This window comes from Ammospiza nelsoni, chromosome 17, assembly GCF_027579445.1.
Source record: "Ammospiza nelsoni isolate bAmmNel1 chromosome 17, bAmmNel1.pri, whole genome shotgun sequence".
NCBI lineage: Eukaryota > Metazoa > Chordata > Aves > Passeriformes > Passerellidae > Ammospiza > Ammospiza nelsoni.
In genome coordinates this window covers 10,159,505-10,183,204 of record NC_080649.1, presented here as the reverse complement: position 1 = coordinate 10,183,204, position 23,700 = coordinate 10,159,505, and the positions used below count along the sequence as shown (strand labels likewise).

At 40.1% G+C, this 23,700-nt stretch overlaps 1 protein-coding gene across 1 annotated transcript; it reads left to right on the top strand.

Moving 5' to 3' along the window:
* Window positions 1-57: 57 nt before the first annotated feature.
* Window positions 58-23,179, top strand: CIITA (class II major histocompatibility complex transactivator). The gene is made up of 21 exons (XM_059484282.1): window positions 58-106; window positions 1,106-1,247; window positions 2,870-2,983; window positions 3,414-3,473; window positions 4,770-4,853; window positions 5,413-5,475; window positions 8,147-8,296; window positions 9,455-9,595; window positions 9,730-9,786; window positions 10,552-10,608; window positions 11,765-11,830; window positions 12,270-13,983; window positions 14,097-14,270; window positions 15,121-15,192; window positions 16,512-16,592; window positions 17,529-17,621; window positions 17,977-18,060; window positions 18,776-18,859; window positions 19,341-19,424; window positions 20,098-20,190; window positions 21,083-23,179. Exons 1-20 carry the CDS (start codon window positions 101-103, stop codon window positions 20,168-20,170), a joined length of 3,399 nt encoding a protein of 1,132 aa, XP_059340265.1. The 5' UTR covers window positions 58-100; the 3' UTR covers window positions 20,171-20,190; window positions 21,083-23,179.
* Window positions 23,180-23,700: the final 521 nt, after the last annotated feature.

Below are 23,700 nucleotides of genomic sequence, written 5' to 3'. Positions count from 1 at the left end.
TTCAAAGTCCTGGCTCTAGATTTTGGCATTTTCTGCAGCAAATGCAGAAATATCCATTTCCAAGACGTTCAGAAGACAACCCCATGGAGGGGTAAGAGGAATGAAGGTGAGTTTGTAACAAACAGCACATAGTAGTGTGTGATGAGGTCTGCTCTGCCTTCTTTCATCACAGCTGCAGTGTTAGCTGTTGTTGATTTTTCCCTGTTGCAGGAAGGTTTCATGGTACAGCAGTTGCTCCCTGTTTGCACTCCTCAGGAACAGAGATGGATGCAAGCAGGGACATCACTGGTCATCTGCTAAGGGCAGAGTATTTGAGAGCCATTTATTAGATATTCTTCATTGAAAAATATGCTGTTTGATGCCAAGCTGAAACTTTCCATGGTTACGGAGTGTGGACACCTATTTTAACAGGATAGAGTCTGAAAATTTTGCTGGTTGTTCTTTTCATCCTGGTATCTCAGTATTATGCTGGAGTAAACAATTTGGATCACCAGCTCAGGTGGCATTTACACCAGTGATCTATAAACACTGAAGAGATGATATTTGGGTTTGAAATAATTTGATAGAGATGATGAATAAGTAACACATATTGTTATTCTGTACTTGTGGAATATCCAGGAGGAATGTTTGAACTGATTCTAGTGTCTGCTGCAGTAACTGGACAGAAATAGAAGGGAATTTACAATGATGTGGAGGAAGAGATAAACTTCATGAACAGATGTGTCTTTTGGATTCTCCCATCATATTCACTGCAGTCTTCTAATTTCCCTGATACCTGCTGGATTTGTGCAGTATTTATATCCTGATAAGGTACCAGGGTTGCCACTTATTCAGTACTTGGCATTTTTGGTCCAGGTGGTCAGACTGCAGTATCCCACTCCTCTCCCTGGAGTAAAGACAGGTGAGTCTCACTCCAAGCTGTCTCTGGATCTCTAAGTAACCCAGGGTTATAACTCAAACCAGGCCTTGGTAATAAAGCCATCTCTCCAGCCTCAAGATCTGTGTCTTGCCAACAGAAAGCCACAGTGCAGGACTTGTGGATTTGACTGACAAAAGCTGAGGCTTTAGTTGTGTCATAGCTAACTGTTGTGCAATTTGATTTCAGATAAAGAGACAAACCATGGATTCAGTATTTGTGCCTGAAAATGGCTACCTTGATTTACTGCACAGTGATATTGACCCAGTGCATCTGTGTACTTTCTTTGATCCAAAGTCATCTGGAGATGAAGAAGGCGACTTCTCTACAGGTTAGTAAAACACTAAAAAAACACTTGACTGGTTTATTCTTCACACTGTAAGTTATTGCCATCTCCTCTCAGCTCCAAAGGCACCTAATGGCAGTTTATTATGGGGGCTGATAAAGTCTACAAGCACTTTGGTGGTAGGATGTGGTTAAGTTTGTCTGTATCTGCACACACAGTGACTGCTTCCAGAAACTGTCATGTTTTTAAATTGTACATATTTATAGCATCCTGCTCAGTCAGTCTAACAAAACACACTGCACTGTCACTCACCAGGGCATGACAGTGTCTTTCATTTGGATATCATTCCTGGAAGTAGTTTATTTGCAAATGTTCCAGTCATAAGCTGGCCAAGTGTAATTGTCAACACCTCTGTGGCTTGAAGCCAAAGGTTTTGCTAAACAGAGACTTTTAGATGAGTTTGTGATGAACGCACTCCCTGAGCAAACAGCTTTGCATTCTGAGATCCTAAGGCACCAAAACAATGGGGTTTCATTACCAGGTGCCATTTTCCAGCTTTTTGGGACACAATGATTTTATAATTCCATTACAAATGAGAAAGCAGAAGGGCAAGAGTATAAAGTTGATAATTTCTTGGAATTCAGTTCCTACAAGTAATCAGATCAGGAGGTTGCCCTGGATTTCAAACTTTGTGCTCCTGACTGTGTGGAAATTGTGGATTGATCTGCTCTCCCTTCTCTGAGTGTTCTGATAAAAGCATGGAAGTCTGTGGTATGGAGCATTAGCTGAGCTTATGTTAAACAAATGAGCTGGACCATGGATTGAGAATGGCAATGAGAGAAGAGCTAGTGTATGTCAGGCATGAAATCTCAGCTCTGTGCCAAATAGGTGGAAAATATTACCAATTTGGAGCATTGTGGCTTTCATGGGTGACCAATGCCAGTAGGCACATGGGCAAATCAGTGGAGAACTGAGCACCAGAATTATCTTTATGATTGATCATTCCCCAGGTTGGGCTTTTCCCTCTCAGTTTCTGACTGTTAAAAACAGCTACAGGAGTGTTCCTTACTCCATGGCCTCACATGCTCAGTGTCTGAAAGCAGCATGAATTAGGGGTCAAGCACTGACTCATGCTATCACTGATGGGAATACTTTTGAGCCTTAGCAATGTCTGAGATGATGCAGGTAAATCAAACATCATCAGGACATGGCAGCTGTCCCTGGAAGCTGGGCATCTCTGCTGTGAAGGTTTTGGCATGGTCCCTGGCCAACTGGCAGCTTCACAGGCAATTTGCAGTGCAGTTCAGGGGTTAGCATGGACACAGCATTGTTCTGAACAGGGCATCTGGGTGATACCACCATAGCCTGAAGGATAAGAAGGTTTAATAAGCTGTATGAGTCTGGGCTTGATCATCACAGAATGCACTTAGTAAATAAAATACTAAGAGAGATGAGGTCTCAGAGTTCAGCAAAAGAAAAGTGCTGATTTCCAGGTGAGTGTGAATTACTGAGAGTCCAGTTCTGTTCCTTCTTAGCCAACACACAATGGAAAGCCAAAGCCTTCTGCAGAAGTAACAAATCTGCCTGCTCTGCATGTCCTGCTATCTGCTTTTTTATGCTTGGTTATGGCATTCATGGAGCCAATGCATGTTCCTTATTAACTCTAGATCTTGAAGTTGATGCCAGCAACTATGAACAGTTCAATAATATGGATTTCCCATATGAAAATGGAGATGGGTTCTACCCCTGTTGCAACACCACGGATGCTTATGCTAAAATGGGTATGAAAGGAATTTTTGTTTTTTAAATCATTATTTTACAATCATTTGCTATAGCTATTTCTTATAAACTCTATTCTGAATCTGGAGCCATGGTATTTACTCAAGTAGCCTTTCCCTCATGTGTGATAAATCTGATTTAGAGTATCTGAACCTGTGCATTGTGGGGAAACTGATTAACAGTAGCTTGTGGTTGTTGGGGGAAAATCTCTCTATTAATGTCTCCTTCTGCTTAATACTTCCTTTCTCTACTTCTCTTTTCTTGTGATCTTTATTTCCTGAACAACAAGTTACAAGAAAAACTTAATTTAACTCCTCCATTTTACTTACACTGCAGAGTTCTGTTAATGAGGATAAGCTTACTAGAGTTTTGCTGTGACATTTACTGTGTCATTACTGTGTTCCTCTTTTGTTTTTTTTCTTTTGTTGCTAGCTGAATTAGTAGAATATGTGCTCAAGGATCAGCAGGAGAAGCAGGTTGAAGACATTTTTGGTAAGATTGATATGGCTAAGAGTAACTTTCTCCATGACGGTGTTCTGTCTAACATGTGCTTCATCCCCCCAGTTTGAACACTAGCAAAGTTTCTCTACCTCTGGTATCTTCTTCTTTCCCCCTGGGTACAGTGTCCCAGGATTTTCTTGGAAAACCTGAGGATTTTATGCATTTTTGCAGGCCTTCCTCAAAGACGGCAGTTTTGTCTCTGACCAAGCTGCTGATCATGTCACCATGCCCATAGAATATGCAGAGCCTCACTGTCCAGTGCATTAATAGCTTCAATAGCATCACACCTACCCTGAGCACAGCAGGATGATACACATAAGTCCCCAGAGCACTTTGCATGTGTATAAATACAGTTTACACATGCTGATTTCTGTGCAGGATGCACAGAGCTGCCTGAGGAAGTGTCAAGTTTTACTTCTCACCCTGAGTAATGCAGCAGTGCTATTATATATATAATGAATCATTCCTTCATCCATTCTTGACTGGACACATTGCTTGGCTTGTGGTACCAAATCATTGTTTTGGTAGCAGCACAAATGCAGCTATTTACTATTCCAGAACAGATATATCAATAGTTGCCTCTTGAGAAATCCATAGAACCAGAAAGTTCACAGAATATCTGTATATCCTATTTTATGTTTGAGCAAAATAATTTGGACTAATTTACCAAAGGTCAGTATTTCCCTAGAATAATCCTGGCTGCAGGAAGCTCATATAGCTTTTCAAATGATATATACTGCTTCCTCATGTGTTTAGAATTTGCAACCAATGGCAATATTTTTTATTGGTTTTACCAAAAAACAGAATGCAATATTAGTTTTTAAGTATTTTCCAGTAAAAGTATGGTGGGGATGACTTCACAGTTCTTGCAGCACAGAATAGAAAATTGTTTTAGAACCCTTCATTCTGTCTCTTAAAGGATCTAATCCCTTTAGTACATAAATTGAGTAGTACTGTGATCACACTGTGACACAGCTGCAATGTTTTATCCTTTGCTCATCATTAGAGCATTGAGAAGTACTTATGGTTTATTAGCCACTGCCAGTAGATTAATAGTTTGCAGTTCAGAAATTAACACACGGTGACAAAGTCTGCACTCAGAGCTATGTGGGCTTTCTAAGATATGTGGATCTGGGTACATCTTTTATCACATTATTTGGTTTTTATCTTTTATTGGAGCATATTTCATCTTTGCTTTCTATTGGTGTGTTTATCTTGCTTTTATTCCTCTCTGTAATTTTTTTAGGAGAACAAAGTTTGACATTGGACCATATTTCATGTTTTTAGCAGGAAACCTTATTTTGGATGACATTGCTGCCGAAAACACTGAGAAATTTCCTGACATAAAGATGCAGTCATGTCTTAAACGAAGTAAGTGTAAGCAGTGAGAACATGAAAGGCTTTGTGCCTGAGTCCTAATTTGCATTCCAGCCCCTTGGCTTTAGCACAGCCCCAGAGCATTTGTCATGCAGCTCTTCAGTGACACCAGACAAGCTTCCTCTGCCTTGGTTCAGTTTTGTGGGCAGGAACTGAAAGCGGCTCTTCCAAGCGTAGAATTTACAGTTCGCAGAATTTGTTTTCCTGTAACAAAACATTAAATTAATGTTATGTTTCTTTGCATTTTTGTCATCCTCGTGGCAGTGTTGACTTTGTTTTCAGTGTATCTATAGCTCAGTAAGCATTGGCTGAACAATTGCCTTTTTAATTGCAAGAATAACAGCAAATATCTGTGGCACAAAATCTGCAGCCTAATTAAAACTTCACAGAGCAAAATAACATGAGGCTTTTCACCTTCATTTTTATACATTGGGCCTGTACAGTCCTGAAATAGCTGAATTGAAACTGGCAACACCCCCTTCTACTTAAGTTTCATGGGTAAATTTGAAATTACCAAAATTTAGCCACTTAGTATGACTTTGCTTTCTTTCAGCTTTCTTAGGCTCTGCAGCAGAGAGTTACTGTGATGCTTCAGAACCCAAATATAAGAAAATTGGTAAGTCATTGGCTGAATAAGAAAAGGTTATTGAACATATATTGTCTCATGTTCCAAAATCTCATCCTCTGTTAGGTACTGTAACTCTGTAACTCTACCTTCCAGAAAAGTTTGCTGTCATAGATTTGATGATTTTGATCATCAGGCATTTTCATGTTTCTGCAAAAATCCCACTTTTAGATTCCTCTGACTAATTTATGATATAAAAAAATCCACATCCTCTTACCTGCAGTTATTACATTGTGTAACTTAGGATCAGCTACATGGTAGCCTAAGAACACTTGGATCCTTATGCTTCAAAAGTACATGTTCCTACCAGGTGATAGGAAAATTACTTGCTTAATATCAGCAGAGGAACAGTTGACCTTTCCTAAATCCACATGAGAGAAGAAAGAAAAATAATGGAGACCTGGATCAGTGCCAAATTCTGTAAATTTTATCACGTACACCTTTTTTTTCCACTGGAATTTTGGAAGATGTCTCACTTGGAACAAGAAGGATCAAACCCAGGAAATGCAGAGCTATGACCTGAGTCATATTATCCATCAGGTCACAGCTCCACATGCCCTGGGTTTGATCCTCTTTCTTCCAAGTGTGACATCTTCCAAAAGTCCAGTGAAACATCCTAGTGAAAATAATAACTGTGAAGAGATGATTTCTTGGTCTAGTCCATGCTGTAAAGTCTTTTAAAACAAAGAAAGAAAGGGAGAAAGGGAAATTTCTAGGTTTTGCACATTGTTAGACCATCTACAAGACATCACCTGGGGCCAGCAGGCCGGCTGGAACTTGTCTCCCTGGTGTAAACTGGTGCTAATGTTCTCAGCCAACTGTAGCCTAAAGGGGTATCTCAGGCAGAGCTAAACCAGCAAAATACTCTTCCAAAATCCAGGTGAGAACAACCTGTTTTAGCAGCAACAGTTTTAACTATTTTCTATTGTGTTTTGGGTGGACATCTGACTCATTTTGTATCAGCACACCTCCCAAGGCTCCTAAGGGGACTCTGGCTGTACCAAAGCCCAGGGGCCATGTACATATTGGGGGGTGGCCAAAGCAGTGTGTAACCTAGAGTTCATCCAGAGTGCTGGGATCTGGGACTGCACCTCAGCACAGGGCAGGTAAGGAGCTGGCACAGACTGCCTGAAAGTCTGGGAGAATACACATGTGCACCATGACTGCCATCCATGCTGCTTTTCCAGTGTTCTTGTGGAGTTCTGAAGGAGTGGGGAGGGAGAACTGAGCAGAAAAAACATTTTTGCTAGCTCTGGGAATGATATCAGAGTTTCTACCTGCTGACTGTAGTTATTTGGACATGTGTGAAGTTCCTGGCAGTTAGTAGCTGTTAAAGGTGGATTCGTTTCTGTTTGCTTAAGTTCCTTTGTAGATTCGGCACTTTTAAAAGCCTATATTTACACCACACTACTAATAATAGTTTTCCATAAGAAAATGCCACATCAGTTCCAAAAGTCTCACCCTACAGAACCTGCATTCCAGATGAAAGGATCATCCCAGAGCTAACAGGTGCTTTGTGAAGCTGCACCCATCCTTTTTGGTGGAAGTCCTCAGAATATTATCAGTTTTTCTACTGTCCTTGACCCAGTGAAGGTGCTGAGGAAGGAAAATATACATAAGACAGTATAAGTACTGTGTAGAAAAATCTAATTGACAAAAATATGAGCTACTTGACAAAATCAGGAGTTTCTTTAACCTGTCACAGGTGTCACAGTAGGATCCTGCAAATGCAAATGCATCAGCTCTTCAGAAGTGCAAGACTACCTACAGCAAAGACAATAATGTGTATTAAAGTTCAAAGTAAGCCAAGGATGAGATTCTTTCAAAGGAATTAAATGAAATAGTGGCACAAACCCCAGACAAGTTTGTAGCTCCTAATAAAAACATCAGACCACAGAAAGTGATGAAGTACAGACTTACTTGTTGCAGCTAGACAGGAGAGGGAAGGAAAAAGCAAAACCAACTCTGAGAATAGGGGTGTTGTAAAACCAATGAAACTAACACACTAATTCAAATAAGCAGGTGTGTCTTACTTGATCTGTAGGAGTCTTTTGATAAGATGAAATTGTACAATGCACAAACATCTCACCCATTTGTTCTATTCTTGGAGGAAAAAATATGCTGCAGAGGAGATGCATCTTTAAAAGGGCTGGTGTTTGTGACTGTTCTTTGGGAGAACTTAACACACACTCTTTGTCCTTATAAGCACTGTAGTGTCTCAGTAGGGAGTCAAGGTCCCCAGTTTATTGCTTGTGGGCCTCTCTGCTTTTGTGCAATATTGAGACAGCAAACTGTGCTTGGAAAATCAGTACAGCCAATGTACTGATTGTTATGTCTTATCTGTCAGTCATCCATGTGTATGGTCATGTACATCTAGATACATCTGAAAATAAGTGAGGAAAGCTGAAGAAAAAGAAAATTTAAAGAGAAACTACAAAGAAGAAAAAGTGATCTACTACAGAATTTAATAAATACATTTTAGATTTTGAGAGCTAAATTGTTTTCAGAAAGCTATTGTGAATTGTTCTTGCTTTTGGAAAATCAAAACACAGCTGATCAGAATCAAGTGCTTTATCTTATCTACTGAGACCTCTTCTTTGGTTCCTTTAAATTCTATCAATGAGATAACTTTCTCCTTTTGTTTTGCTATTTTATTTTAAAGTGGAAGTCCCTGCATCTTCTGCAGGGAGTGGCAGTTTCTTTGCTATGCCTCTCAACAGCCACCCAGTGAGCTGCACCTCCCTAACCAACCAGCACATGTCCTGTTCTGTTCCTGCTGCCCACGGGCTGGAAAGGAGCCTCATCATTCCTGGTAGGTAGAGTACAGCTGTAGCTGTGCAGCTGTACACAGGCTGTTCTACACATGGGGAAAACTCTCTTGTAAATCTTGTCTTTGACTATGAGCAATGGCAGGAAAACAGCAAGTAAAGCAGCTCTTAAAGGTGTGGCACTCACTAAAAGAATGAAAATTATTCAAGGGAAATTAAAAGGGCATTGCTCCTAACTGAGTGGAATGAATCTTTTATTTAATTGGTGCAGGTTATAACAGAACAGTTATTTACTATATGCTAATCTGAGTAATTACTTACTTGTCTTAAGAATAGGAAGTCACAAAATTTTTCATTATTAAACTTTAATTTAGTTCCAATTTCTTTTTCACCCAGAGATTTGTAAAGGACTGAGGGATAATTACATTTGCAGCAGTAGAGCAAAGTCTAGGCTGTGATTTAGCTCATGAAAAGTGAGCAGTGATCCCACTGATGGGCTGTAGGCCCCTGGCCTGGGCCATGCTGGGTAGCAGAGGGTGCTCATGGCACACTGAGAAGTGCTAATGACAAAGGCCCAGTTCAACACCTCTCACTGTTAAGTCTGTGCTGGAAAGGAGCCAAAGCCAGTGTGTAAATTGGGAGCCTTGAAATACCTCATGTGAGCTGAAGCAACATAAAGTAGCAGAAGAAATTGTGTCCCACCTACAGAAACTCAGAGCTATGGCTGATTAAATTGCAAGCACTGAATCATCAAAAAACTTTCCCAGTGTGGATTGAGAGGGAGGGTGCTTGTACAACCTGCATGATGTGCAATTATTTGGGAAGGATGTAGTGCAAGGAAGGTAAATTAAATGCAGATACATACTATTTACACATTTTCACTTCTCTGGATCTTTGACTGTACATTTACAGACTTTGCCTTAAGCACTTTTCCTTATGATAATAGAATTTCTCTTTAGACTATTGAAAACAGTGGCTGCTAAAAGCTGGGTAATCCCTTGTATTTCAAGCTCATCATACCTTGTAACAATTCTTTTTTTAATGGGTTCTATGGACGTCATGTGATCCTGTGAATTCTCCACTGGGAAGATTTGCCTATAAGCTGCCAGAAAGTACTGTTAGAAAACTTTCTCTCTCTCATAAAGCTTTAGAAGGCAGAACCCTTTAAAAATAGAAGAGTAATTATTCTGCACTCATTTCAGGATTGTCAGAACCTTTGACCTCAGAGTGCCTACCAGCCAGTGTAAAAGGGTACCAAGAGAATCCAGGCTTGGCAGGTGCTCCTCAGCAGATATTTAACTTTGTTCTTGAAAATGGCACATCTGAAGTTATAGTATATCCAGGTAAGAGCGATAGCTTTTTATCCCCATAAAGAGGCATAAAGTGCTAAAAAAATCAATGCTGCCAACAGCAGCATTGATTAAATCCAGTTACTGATAGCTATGATATGCTGAAACTATGCTTTGTTTCTTGCCAGTGCTGACATCTTCCACAGAAACAGTCATGTCTCCCATTTTTCCAGTTAATTTATGTGGTAAGTAGAAAATTGGGGTTTATTGGGGTAGTAGTAGAAAATTGGGGTACAGCACTTTGAACTGGGAGAGAAACCATATTGCTTCTACTCAAAGCCTGTTCTCCCCTTCAGACTTTACTCCTATTGACCTTAAAAAACCAAAACTGGATGGTATTTCCTTCTTTGTATTGGTCACTGGCTGCTTACTCTGATCCAAAATGTACAGATAGGAGTGGTAGAGCTTCAGGTTCAGCAGCCAATCCCCTGTGTTTGCTATGACATCCAGTTTCAGAAAGAAGTCAGGTTTAGTTAAAACAATGCAAAGCCCAGGGTGCTGGAGCACCCTCAGGAAGGGGGAGATGATCTGATGCTGGCATGGCCTGAGCATCTGAAATGCTCAGTGCTGGCAGCCACACTGCACCCAGCTCCCATGGAAGACCCAAACCCAACTTATTTAACTAAGCAATACTGAAAGCTAATGCACAGAATGGTTTATAATGAAATCAGAGCCTTGGTCAGGATTTAACAGTCCCACTTCAGGTAACAAACTTTCCCTCCAGCCCTCAGAGGGCTGTTGGAACCCAGAGGTTGGTATCAGTGCTGTTGCTGGTCCCTGTGCCCAGTGCAGGAGTTTGTTGCCCTCTGGTGGCTTCCACTCCCCCAAAAGCAAAAGTATAATATGGAGATTAAGAGGCAAATATCCCTAGGTGTGGGGGAGTCTTTGTAAATTGTATTTCCTTTTTATGTAAATAAACAATGCCAGTAATTCCAACTGATTTACTGCAGCACAACATACGTATACCACCAGCCCTGGAATTCCCGATGCAGCAGCAGCAGATAAATGTAAGATGCCAAGCCAGTTTTTCTTTTACTCTTTTAAAAGTTCTTCACTCCTACCTGCTTTGAATAGTTTCCCATCTAAATGTCTCATTACAGATTATTTTTTCTGTTCTTCCATTCTGTTTTCTTAGTTAATAAAATAAAGAGTAAATAAAAAACAGATGCTTGCCCAACCTTTCTTTATTTAATATCTTTCTTACTGGAGGCCTGTGGTGCTTCCCTTTAGAAGCAATTGTGAACTCTAACCATTCTGAAAGTTGCTGACATGCAGGGTAGGAATTAATTTCCAGATCTCTGAAATTGTAAGATTTGTATTTCTTTTAGATCATATTCTATATCAAGATGATCAAGATGATATTCTGGTATGAAACACATTTGTGCATATTTAGGGAGATTAATCTGTTTTAGTTTAGGTAATTTTTTGCACATCTCTGCTGTGTGTGGTTACAGGGTTCTGAGGTTGAGTTTGTTACAGCCTGTCAATTTAAATTCTGTCTTGCATCTGCAAAGCTTTTCCTACCAAAAGTTTTGTCAAAACTGATACTCTGCAATTACCAATCTGAAGAAAATGTGTTCTCTCTGAAAAATTCCCAATTCCTTTGTGTAAAGGAGACACTGTTCACCTGACCCAACTGCAAAAGTCTGCAGTAGTTTGAAAGCAAACAGGTGAAAAGAAAGAAAACTGGACAGCAATGGGACTTTGTCAGGGAGAGTAATGGGTAAACACTGTTACCAGGAGTCACTTCTCTGTGACATTCATCTTTAGTGCTTGGTTACAAGGTGTAGAATAAAAAAAAGAAAACTATTGCTTTTGAAGACATAAAGAAGCACTATGTGTGAACACGAATTTATGCAAAACACTGACATTTGAAAAGAACAGTGAATGTCACCTGGAAATGGTAAATCTGCTTCCCACAACTGTCAGAACAGCTGTGGTCTTGTTTGATGCCATTCTGCCTCTATCAGTGCACATCAGCAGAATTCTACTTGTGGGAGAATTTTATTCATTTTTCCTTGTAAAATGAACAAAATATCTCTTACTCTGAATATGTGCTACAATGAACTTGGAAATTTGCATTAATCTTATTGTTAAAATTAGTAAAGCTGAATCGGTGATTATCTAGGTGTCTTTGTCAAGTATATTGTTTTGTTTCTCCAGATTTAGAGAAATTTCAAGAAGTTCAAGATTCCATAATTCCTTCTGATGAACCTTTCAAAAGACCAGGTGAGTTTAGAGCTCTTGAACTTAAACCTTCCAATATTTTTTGGAAAAAGATTCTGTGTTTCTTTCCATACAGAGAAGCTCCTTGTAGGAATTATTCAACAATTTGTGAAGCTGTTCTGAGGGTCTGAACACAATTCCTGGTTTCAAGATATTAGACTTGGCTTCCTGTAGATATCTAGCTGTAGTAGCTGCTTAGCAGCTCAGCGTACTTCACTGGTTTTATCATCTGTACAGAGAGCTCCACAGTTATTCAGTTCATGGATGTGAAAGTGTCTGTTGTGCCTGCACTTCTCAGCTGCAGTAGCATGGAGTAAATCCAGCCCTATGGGCTTTATGTGTGCTTTCACCATATTGCAATCAGGCACTTAAGCCACCATGAAATGATGTTGTAATTTGTGGACTGGTTCCTTCAGTTTGTGTGTGCTCTTTATTTCTCTAGAGCAAGTGGAAACTTTCTGTTCATCCCTTAAGGATTATTTCCGAGACACGTGCAAATCTGTGACCATGGAGCGGGAAGTAAATCTGGATCACCTGTTCATTGATGGGACACTTGTTCAAAGTCAAACTGAAACCAAGACTGGAAAGAACAGTGCAAAAGCAATGGAAAAGGAGCTGGTAACCTGCAGCCTGCAAGAGAAGGAAAAGACAGCCATTGATAGAAGCCAAATATTTCAAATCCCACAGCGTAAAGACTTAGAGACTAAAGTGATTGTGGTGCTGGGGAAAGCAGGAATGGGCAAAAGCATTCTCGTTCAGAAGATCTGCCAGGACTGGTCCAATGGAGAGTTTTCTCAGTTTGAATTTGTATTTTGGTTTGACTGCAAAATAAGCTTGCCTGAGAAGCAATACAGCCTGAAGGAACTACTGCTTAAATTTTTTGTAAAGCCTCAAGAGGGAAGCAAAGAGATCTTTGAGTATATATTGCAAAATCCTGATAAAGTCCTTCTGATTTTTGACGGTTTTAAAGGGTTGCACGATCACGAGAATTTTCCTCGTTGCTCAGCCAGCCAGCCTGAAAAGGATTTGTGCAGCATAAAGGAGCTGCTTGCAGGACTCATCCAGAAAAAGATACTCAATGGCTGTACTTTATTATTTACAGCAAGGCCAAAAGACAAACTGTACCAGTTCGTGTCCAAAGTGGATAAGACTATTGAAATTGTAGGATTTTCCCCTCAGCAGAGAGAACTGTACATAACCAAATACTTTGAAGAATCACTCTACTGTGATAGTGCACTGAAATTAATCAAAGAGTGTGAGTACTTGTTCAGTCATTGTTACAGTCCTGTTATGTGTAGATTTGTTTGTTTTCTCTGTGAGACAGTACTTGAAATGGGAGAGAAAAGTCTTCCTTCAACTCTTACTGAAGTCTTCCTGAAATTTTTTCAGCAGAAGATAATGTTTATGCAAACAGATGTTACAAATGTTACAACCACAAAAAATCAAGAGAATCTTGCTACCCTAGCTCGTGTAGCCTGGTGTCTTGGAGAAAAGCACCAAAGTGCCATGAAAAGTGATCTTATTCCTTCTAAGGAAGTTAAAGAGTTTGCTCTGAAGTATGGGTTCTTCCTGCCATTTGCATTTCCTAGACATTCAGATAGTGAAGAAGAGGAATTTGGGTGCACATTCTCTGATTTTGTCATTCAGAATTTCTTGTGTGCGCTTCACCTTTTGTTAGCAGAAGAGCTCAAGGATAAAAATCTAACAAAGTACCTGTCTTTTCTATCCAAGAAGAAAAAACCTTATAACTGGTTAGATTTAATGCCTCGGTTTGTGGCTGGTTTGATGTTTCGCCAGGATGATCCCTGCTTCTGCTCTCTTTCAAATGAGGATGAAAAACAATCAACCAAGAAGCAGAAGACGCTCTTGAAATACATTAGAAGGCTGCAGATTGATACTCTCTGTCCAGAGAGGTTGCTGGAGCTTTTGTGTTGTGTTTATGAAACACAGAACAATTATCTCCTGCAGCACGTGGCCTTAAGGCTCGAGCCAAAGTTGTCTTTTCTGGGCATAGCTCTTACACCACCTGATGTCCATGTACTGCACTCTGTTTTGAAAAGGTCAAGAAAAGAGTTTTCCTTGGATTTGCAGAACAGCAGCATCGACATGCAAGGGCTGCAGGCCTTGGTCAGCCTGAGGAATGTGACATCGTTCAGGTTGGTCACTCTCTGTACCCCACAGCATCATCCACAGCCCTGTGTGTAAATGACACTTTCATGCAACAACAGCAGTCACATCTGTTGGTTTTGCATGTTTTGTCACTTCACAGGGCTTCCCTCAGTGACACAGTCAGGCTCTGGAAATCTTTAGAACAGACAAAAGACTACGAACTGCTGAAAGCATCCACAGAGAAATTTGTTCTTGATCCCTTTAAGGCAAAGACAATGAAGGACATCAGTGACCTCTCCGACCTTGTGGAGATGCAGGAGAAGATGATGAATTGGTAGGATCATTTATGGTCAAAACTCCTCTTATACCAACTGATACCAATAGCAGTTTATGAAAACAGGGTTTCACCACCAGTGCTGGACAATGGAGTTGTCTGCTTGTCCAGAGGAGTAACTAAGGCAGTGCAAGCTCCTGGGTCATCTCAGGGGGTTCTCCCACCCCCATGTGAGGTGGATGTCATAGCAGGGATGAGCAGTGACAGCACTGTGCAGAGCAGTCACCAAAACTGCCACTGAAAAAGCCAGCTGTCATTCCTCTTTAATCTCTTCCAATTCCTTTCAGTTACAGAACTTGGGCTGATTCTTTCTCCCTGTAGTACCTGGGCATAAATTAAAGCCTGTTTTGCATTGGTCCCAAAGGGGCTAAGTCAGTCCTTTAGCCCAGGAGATAAAATCTTGTGTTGCATGGTCTAGAAACCCTGGGTTCCATTCCTGCTGCTGATGTAGCTGGGGGATTGGTTGCAATTAAAAACATGCAGAAGTAAAATTTTGTTGTTTGTTTTGGGTTTTTTTAATGATGACTTCCATTTTAACATGGGTGGAGTATTTTGATTAAGAGATAGACAAAATAGTTTCATGTTTGACAGAAAATAGTTGATTTAGAAAAATGTATTTTCAAGTTTTATTGGAAAAAGAGCAAACAATTGCACTATGAAAGGCAAATATTGGATTGAAATTACTCAGGTGAAGAGAGGTTAGAGCAGAAGTTACTCTAAAGTTTCCTGGTTCCTCAGTTAATGCAACAGTGGTTAATTTTCTGTGGAAATTTGTTAACAGATTATTTTTAAAGCAGTCTTTGGCTGCTAAATTTTTTATCATACTCTGATTCTACTGTTATTTATTTAGTGTGCAAGAAGCATCTGGTTGCACCAGCTATGAAATTCCTGCCATCAGAAACCTCAGAAAACTGGAATTTGCGTAAGTGCTGAACTTCTACTGATTGAGGTGGTCCTGGTTAAGAGGAGCAGTCATGGATGTTGGCTACAGCCATGGCACTGATGTACAGTCAGCTGAAAGCACTGAGTAAACCCCAATTAATTGCTATCTTGCTTTTCTCTGAACTAGATTTATTAATTTATGGCCAAAACTCAAAGAACATTATTTCTGACTCCTGCAGCAATACAGATCAACAGGGCTCTACCTTTTTTTTTTTTTGTTTTAGTACAAGTTATCTCCTGACCATAAGGTACTGATCTTGTGCCACAGGGCATAAAATATTTTGATTGTGATCCAACTACCTGGAAAATATTTTTTCCCCCAGAAATGGTGAACTTTTCTATCTGAGTTTTCTGACATAATTTTCTACCCTATCAGAGCTAAGGCCATGAGAGGATTACATCAGAAAATGCCTCCCAAATAAATTATTTAGCACCCATTGCCTGGAAGATGGAAGGTTGACTTGGTAACACTACTTTAAAAGTGAGGTTTTAGTAACACTTTTTTCCCCCCAAACTGTAAGCAGCCTCCAAGGCTATTCCATTGCTCAAAATATCCTTCCATAGCATGTGGATTTGTTCGGACAGAAACTGCAGCAGTGCAATGGAGAATTCTCATCAGGTGTTCTCACCTGTTTCCTGCTCTGTAAATCTAACACAACCTGGCACAGCTATGCTTGGCCTCACTTCTGATTTTGTGCTGCTTTCTCTTCTAATTTCCTCTTCCAATTTCCCTTTATTTAAATTTTCTTTAAAATGCTAATCCTTTTAAATAACTGAACTTGTTTTGATACCAAAGAAACTCCAAATAGGATATGAGAGACAAATGCTTGGAGCATGAATATCAAAGTGCAATTTGTGCTTCAAGCTGCAGTGAAATGTTGATCTTAAGTTAGACTGAATTGTTATTAGTTGGGGGAAAATAACTTTGTTTCCATTTCTCAGTTATACTGAGATAGATGTGTATTTCATCTCAAGATTATACTTACAGTGAAAAACCTGAAAAAGATAAAGAACAGAAATATAAGAATCTAAAACAAGTGAGATAAGTCTTGCAGAGAGGAACAAAAAGTGGCAAATGTCCCACTGCTGCTGTGCAAGCTCTGTCCTGGACTTAGCCTTGTTGGTCTTCATCTGGAGGCTTCACAGCAGAATTCCTTGGGGCAGGTTGTAGGGAATGGCTGCTTCTGAGGGTGTAAACTAGCTTGTATTGGGAGCTGCAGGGAAAGAACTCAAAAATTCCTGAGTTTTGCTGCTTGTGAGCCTGTGAAAAACCTGCTGCCTGTCTGTATTTTCTTCCAGGCTGGGTCCAGCATGTGGCCTTCAAGGATTGCTAAAACTTGTGAAAATTCTTGCAGCATTTCCATCACTTCAGCATTTAGAGTGAGTTCTGCTAAAGATGAACTTTGCTAACATTTCTCCTCAACAGCCCTCGATGATGGAGAAGCTCTTGTACACAAGAAACATTTTATTTGCCAACTTGACTCCTTGTTTGATGACCAAACTGACCAGCAGAAACATTCCCAAACTGTAACAGCACCCTAAAAGCTGACACTCCCCATCCTGCCTGGAGACAGCAGGTGGTGTTTTGTTCAGAACCCTGAGTCCCTTCCTGGGGTGTTCCTGGGTGAAGGGTGAAGGTTCAGTGCAGAGCCCCTGGGGGCCCCCTTCCCTGCCCCACCACTGACAACTCCTGACTTCACTGGAGCTCCAGGACATCCATGACAAACCAACTCTCTCTTAGTTCTGAGCTTCTTTGCACTAGAATCAAGTGTAGCAGCAGTAGGCAGGGGTGTGCATGGCACCTGTGGGAAGGTTCTTGGGTTTTGGGAGGGCCTTTGGATATATCAAATATATCCCAGCATTATCTGACAGATTAGAAGGGGATCCAGTATCTGAAATTCCAGTATCTGACTAGATACGAGGAAAACTTCATTTTTAATACTTCCTCTCTGGAGAAGGAGAGGTTTAGGCAAGGGTTTACAGCCTCTGCTGGATTTTGTCAGTTCTGTATTTTTGTGTGCACAGGAAATCTCCTTTCAGCTTAGCTGGAACACAGCTATTTCATAACTATTTTAATAATGTTGCATATCAAAGGAAATGGGTCAAGGCATTCAACTAGTAAAAAAAAATTCTTATGCTTTAAATTTGGGCAGCAGAAAGCTGCTTATTAGAGAAGCTGTTATTTGTGTGATGCTTCATGCTGATTGAGGCTACTGCAGAAAAGCTTTTCAAGATAGATAGAATGGTCTCTGAGGTGAATAGACCACAAAAATTTAGATTAAAAGGGAAGCTAATTCTCTTTTTGTCATCACACAGCCTTGATGCTCTGAGTGAAAATGGCATAGGAGATGAAGGAGCAAAGAGTCTATCTGAAGTCTTTCCAACCCTGACATCACTGGAAACATTAAAGTAAGTGCATTAAAGTAACATTAAAGTAAGGTTAACAGTTCAGGGAAATTTTGAGAAGAAACAGATTAAACCTAGAGACTTAAGGGACTCTCTGTTAACAATTATGGGTAAAAGTATCCCATGGGCATGGAAGACCAATGAGCCTGTGGAGATACTTAATCAGTACATTCATTAGACAAATAGATTAATCCTTCCTGACTTCTCTTCAAGGGCTCTATCTTGCCTTTTTCTCTGTATTTGGTCTAAACAGACTGTCCAAATTATATTTTTTAAAAATTGAAAATTAATTTCCCCCCACAATGTAATAAATCAGAATAAATGTGCTCAACTAACGAAGTGATCTCACTTACTGTAGTTTATCACAGAATAAAATAACAGACCTGGGTGCAGAGAACCTTGCTGCAGCTCTCCCTTCCTTGTCTTCCTTAAAAACACTAAGGTGAGTAGTTGTATCCTGTTGTTTTGAAAGCACACCTTGCTGTCTCTGTCAGAAACTACTGAACAGGGAACAAAGAGGTAACACTGCAGCAGCCAAGTTTTCACTTCATTTTTGCATAAAGTCTTCAGAAAGAACAGGAGTATGACATGCAGAAGGATATTTGGGAATAGAGCAAGGACTGGGCTGATGTTTAAATCCAGTCCATAATACCCAGTTATGAATCCTGCCCTGCACAGATGTGCACCACATCTGTTGCAAATCCAAAGCTGTGTTTGCTGATATGGGGACCATGGCCCATCCCACTGCACTGGGAAATCTGGCACAGGCCTGAGGGAAGCAGGGAATGCAAGGAATCCTGGTGTGAAATTCTGGAGTAGTTTGGTGGTGTGGAAATCTTTTGAATGCTGTACCCCAAATCTTTAGGCCTGATTTTTTTGGCAGATTTTTAATTTGACCTGTGTGGACAGAAATGTTCTTATTATCCATAGAATAATAGAATCTAGACCTTTTTTGCTGTACCTGTGCTAGGTGAAGAAGGATGTGACCATTTGCCTTACTTGATACAGGAAATATGAATGTGTGCATTAAACTTTAACTGCAAATAAGCATAAAATGAAAGTTGAGATGTACTTACCATATCTGAAAACCCTTGATCTAATATCTATGTACATTATCCGTTATTCAATTGTGACTCTTCTGGTTTGGTTTTCTGCAGCTTGTACAATAACAACATTTGTGACTTTGGAGCAGAAAATCTGGCCAAGGTTCTTCCTGCAATGACATCTTTAAGAGTGCTAGAGTGAGTATGAAATCTTTGAGATGGCCCAGGAAAGCTTACTTCATTGGAGACTGAAAATACAAATATTCCATGTTTGGTTCTGGAGGAGACAGAAACTGAGGAAGATTTTGGGAAAATTTCACAGGAGAAATGTGCTTCTACAGAGTCCAGCTAGTCAGTGATTAGAAAGGATTAAGGAACAGTTCACCATAAACCCAGAAATATTGGTGTTAAGGTGGGAGAATAGGCTCATGGGGGAGCTAGAGAATGACCTCAGGAACATGGAAAAAGGAATCCCTCAGATGAATTAACATAATGAAGTTCCCATTCAACCTTCTGAGTATATTGTTACAGGTTTTTTGAACTGACAATCTATTTTGGGATTTTTCCTTTTTCTTTCTTACCCCATCTGCAGATTAACCTATATAGTATTTTTTATTTTGAATAAAATGTTTGATTACACCATTTGATTTGGATTAACAAAGTTGTTTTTATTCCTCAGTGTTCAGTATAACAAAATAACTGGTGTTGGAGCCCAGCAGCTGACTGACAGCCTACGAAAATGTCCCCAAATGAAGAACCTGGTGTAAGTCTCTTGACAGGCTGTTTGCTGTACCTTCATCCTGTAAAACTGGGTTAGCAATCATGCTAAAGCTGCCTTCTGGATTTGTCAGATTTAAAAGAGGCACAAACAAAGACATCAGCAACATACAAAAGCAGAGGTTTTTTTTAAATGTTGTCTCTGGTTTCAGCTGCATTAATTCCCAGTAGTCCTAGGCAATCGAGCTTGTCTTGACTGAAACAGTTTCCACTGAGCCTCCCTTTGTTAATCTTCTACCCTCCCAGAGAACCAGACCTACTCTGTGCTGCACCACTTCTGTTTGAGGGATAAACAATGAGCAGCCATCATTAGAGGCTAAATAGACTGAAGCTACCGGTACACATTGAGAGGAAGGGAGTTTGATGGAAGGTCAAAAAATTAGTTACAGAGACAGGAGTGCAGTTGTGTAACCAGAGTCAGCAAGATTATGGAGTACTGAACTGTTTTTTTCTAAATCAAAATGCATTTTCCTTTGCTCCATAGCTTACATACTTTCACAGGAGGATAGTCAAAGGACAACATTAAAGCAAAGAAAGAAAGAAAGAAAACAACAGCAACAACAACCAGAAAAAGGCACAAACACATCAAACACACCAAAAGAAGGTAAAACAAACTGCACTTCTTAAGATCTCTTTTCTTTCTGAATTTGCCCTTACAGGATGTGGAATCCCACCATTCCCTACGGAGTTCTTGAACACCTTCACCAGCTGGACTCCAGGATCAGTGTGTAGATTCAGAGGATTCCATAAAGGTAACAAATCATGGCTCCCTGAGAAAACCAGGTTTGTTTCTGTGGGAGCTGTTGATTCCAGGCTCACTACAGCAGGCACAGTAACAGCATCCATGTGCCCATGGGCAAGTCTGGAGATGGTGCCCTAGAGTGGCGCAGAGCAGTGTCACATCAGGCCCTCTTTCCCTGCACTCATCTTGCACCTCCCTCCTCCCTGGATCTGCACTAGCACACTGCAAGTGCTTTATTAAGAAAAATGGACCTCTAGAACTCCCAGTCCAGCCCAGTTCAGTGACTGGCAGCTGCCCTGCTTAGCTTCTCATTTTTGTTGGGAAAAACTAAAGCTCTGTGTACTTCTCATGTTTAATAGATGAGTTCTGTACTCCTCAGAACTTGTTTTGTGCTGGTTTTTAGTGAGTCCTTTCACTTTTCCTTTGTTGAATACAAATCCTCAACAGCTGCTTGTGTGCCTGTGCAGCTGTACCTGTACAGTACTCAGAGCAAAACACTCCCTCCTACATTCCTAGTTCTGTGTTATTGTGTGGTTTAGCCACTGGCAGCCACTTTTACTTCATTGCCTGCACAGTTTCAAGGATCCTTGAAGTAATTGCAGCAGTGAAGAATTGTGGTGCTCCTTACTAGCCTACAGTGAACTAAATCTTTGTCCTGTTGAAAAGCCCTACCTTCCTGAGAAAGGACACCAGGGATATGATCACTGTAAGGAAACCTGCATTAGCTCTGAGGATAAATAGCAGCAGGAACTCTGGATTCTGTCTCCCAACCTTGAACCATTCAGCATCCACCAGCCACTGTTGTCTGTTTACACAAATCATTAAATCTATGATTTTTGTAATCTTAATGGGGGTTAATGTGACAGGTGTACATCTAATGTTCTGTATTCATCATTTCACAGGTGTCATAAAGAAGAGGGGAGGGTGTCCTTTGTCCTTTCCTGTCTTCTTGCTGCTTTATGAATTGGTGTTCTCATGTTTGTTGCAAAAAATAACATTGCAGTTTCTAAGCGATGCTTAAATTGGATGAATTATAGAGTTTTAAAATGCTATTCAAAGACCCAGCTGTATTTCTACTTAAATAGTAAAAGTTAAGCAACATCAAAGATGAAAAGAGCACCTGGATACTGTGACCACCATTAAAGGAGACCAGGATGCACAAGGATATTGTGAGTATAAAATTCCATCAAGTCATCGAAGAGCAAACTGAAAGCTGCTCAACCTGCAACATCTGAAGCACTGACAGATCAAATCTGATTGTTTACTTCATGGTGCCAATGGTAACTGCCATCAAATTTGGTCTGATGATTTTGGACTTCCAAAGCTCAAGGTTAAACATTTCACCTCTCTGTATGGACTGATTGGAAGCACTAGGGTGAGAAGCATAAAAAAGAGTCATCAGCCCTAGAAAGTGTTCTGATAAGATTATCCACAAGATTCTAGAAGTTGCTATTTTCTTCACTAGTAATCAGTGCTGCTTTAAGGGATAGAAACATGTCTTCTATGACTTGTTACAGAATCCTTCAAAAAAATTGGGAAAAATAAGTAATGAGAAGAAAGAAATTGAAAGTGTAAAATGATGAAGCATTATTCTAAAATTACTGCAGAAATCCAAATAGATAAAAATAGCCAGTTTATGGCAGACCAATCCTCAAACAATTTTTGAAGTTTTTTACTATGTCTCAAATGAGAACTCTGAATTCATATACCTGGATTGGTATTTAATTTCTTAAATGCAGCTGGGCAGCATAAATGTTTACAAGCACCAGTTTTATACTTGACAGTGATATCACTACTGTGTGTAGTTTATGTGGCCTTCTGGCTCAGAGTTATGAGTAGCCAGGCAATCAACAAAAGCACATCTCAAAGCACTATCATGTCTATGCTGCTGGTCTCAGTCATATGTGGGCCAAATATTCATCCTGCTGACTGCAACAGCAAACCATTTGTCTCTTTTATTATTTTCTTTCTGCTCTGTGAACATGAAGAGAAGTTAAAATTGTACAGAGGCAATTGTCAGGTCAGGAGCACCATTCTGGCTTCCCATCCAGATAAAGTCTAAGACAGAACAACAAAAAGGGATGGAAAAAGCTAGGAATGCTCAAAATGCTACAAATTGGGAAGTCTTTACTTCACAGTTAGCTCAGGGTTAGTTCAACAACCTCTTTGAAATCTTTTCTGCTAGGAAGCACTGACAATACTGACCCAAGGATCTGTGCAAACTAGAATCTCTCAACTAACCTCTCAAATACTCTGTTTCTTGGTCTTTAAAAATTCACAGATTTAAACAGCTCAAAATCACATCATTCATTTTCTTTCCAGCAAGTTCTGCTCCTCTGCTTAAGTTTCAGTGCCTGCAGAATCTTGACAGCAGGGATGTGGACAAATTAAAGAGAGTGAACAAATTAAAGAAAGAAGGGATAAAGGAAGGTCTGTTTGTTGTTTCTGAGAGCAGGGAATCAGACATAAGGTGTAGAGGAAGAGAAAGCCAGGAGGAAAAACCCTGTGGAGAATATGATTGTAATTAGAATTTGTATTTTTCTCAACTATCTGCATGGTTCTTCTTTATAGTCAAACTCTAGCCAGAGCCATGGATAAAAATCTTATTTATCCTCTCCTCTTGGAGCTGCTTGAATGGGAGGTAGTTTGAGCCAAATGTGGTGTGATATTCCCATTAGCCTGTGGCACTCCAGCCATGCACATCCTTGTCTTGACCTCTCCTAGCTAAGCTTTGGCTGACAAATGCCCTTTAGGGATATTTTCTGCAGCTGCACTTTACCGTGACTGAGTCTCAGAATGTGCTCAATATTCCACAGGCAGCTGAATGTTGCAGGATGATGTCTGGACTACTAAAATCATGTTGGCTGTACTACTGTTCTCTGAGTTAGTGGGAATGTATGTTTATAATGTACAGGTTGTAAATTTTGATACAGTGTTTTGGTTGTCTTTACACATCTTTTTTAACCGATTAATAAAAGTAAGTATTCTGCTCAACAGTACCTTCTAGTGCCCGTTGAAATTTTGATTTTTCTCTTGGAAACACTGAAACCACACAGCAACTGCTGGCTTCTGCCACAGTAACAGGTTTGGGGCTTTGTATTGCAGGCTAATGGAAAGCACTGTGTGTGAGGGAGACTGAATGGGCAGGACAGTTCAGTGGGCTGGAAATGGAGAAATAATTCTTTCTTAACAGGAACAGGTTCTTGCAATGCCAACTGCCAGACTGTAAGTTCAGGATCAGGAGATACAAATGTGCTGACTGAGGCCACCTGCTAATAAAAGCAAAAAGGGGTTTTCATCCTTTCTCAATCTTTGCAGTTAAAAGTTCTAAACTTCATCTGGGTTGAAAGTCTGGATATTCTTATGGCACCAAGCTCCTCAAAAATGCTTTTGTCAAATGAGTGCCTTGTATATAGAAACTGAATTCACTGGCTACCTTCTAAGAAGCTGTTGTGATCAAATATCTATTCTAAAAAAATCTTTTAGGATGAGGAAAATGCTGATCTCTTTATGTCCATCT

Bases quoted from the DNA above. Each gene is read 5' to 3' on its own strand.
- CIITA (XM_059484282.1), top strand. The intron at 5,476-8,146 runs GTAAGTCATTGG...TTTATTTTAAAG, and splicing joins ACCCAAATATAAGAAAATTG to TGGAAGTCCCTGCATCTTCT. The intron at 15,193-16,511 runs GTAAGTGCTGAA...ATTTTCTTCCAG, and splicing joins CTCAGAAAACTGGAATTTGC to GCTGGGTCCAGCATGTGGCC.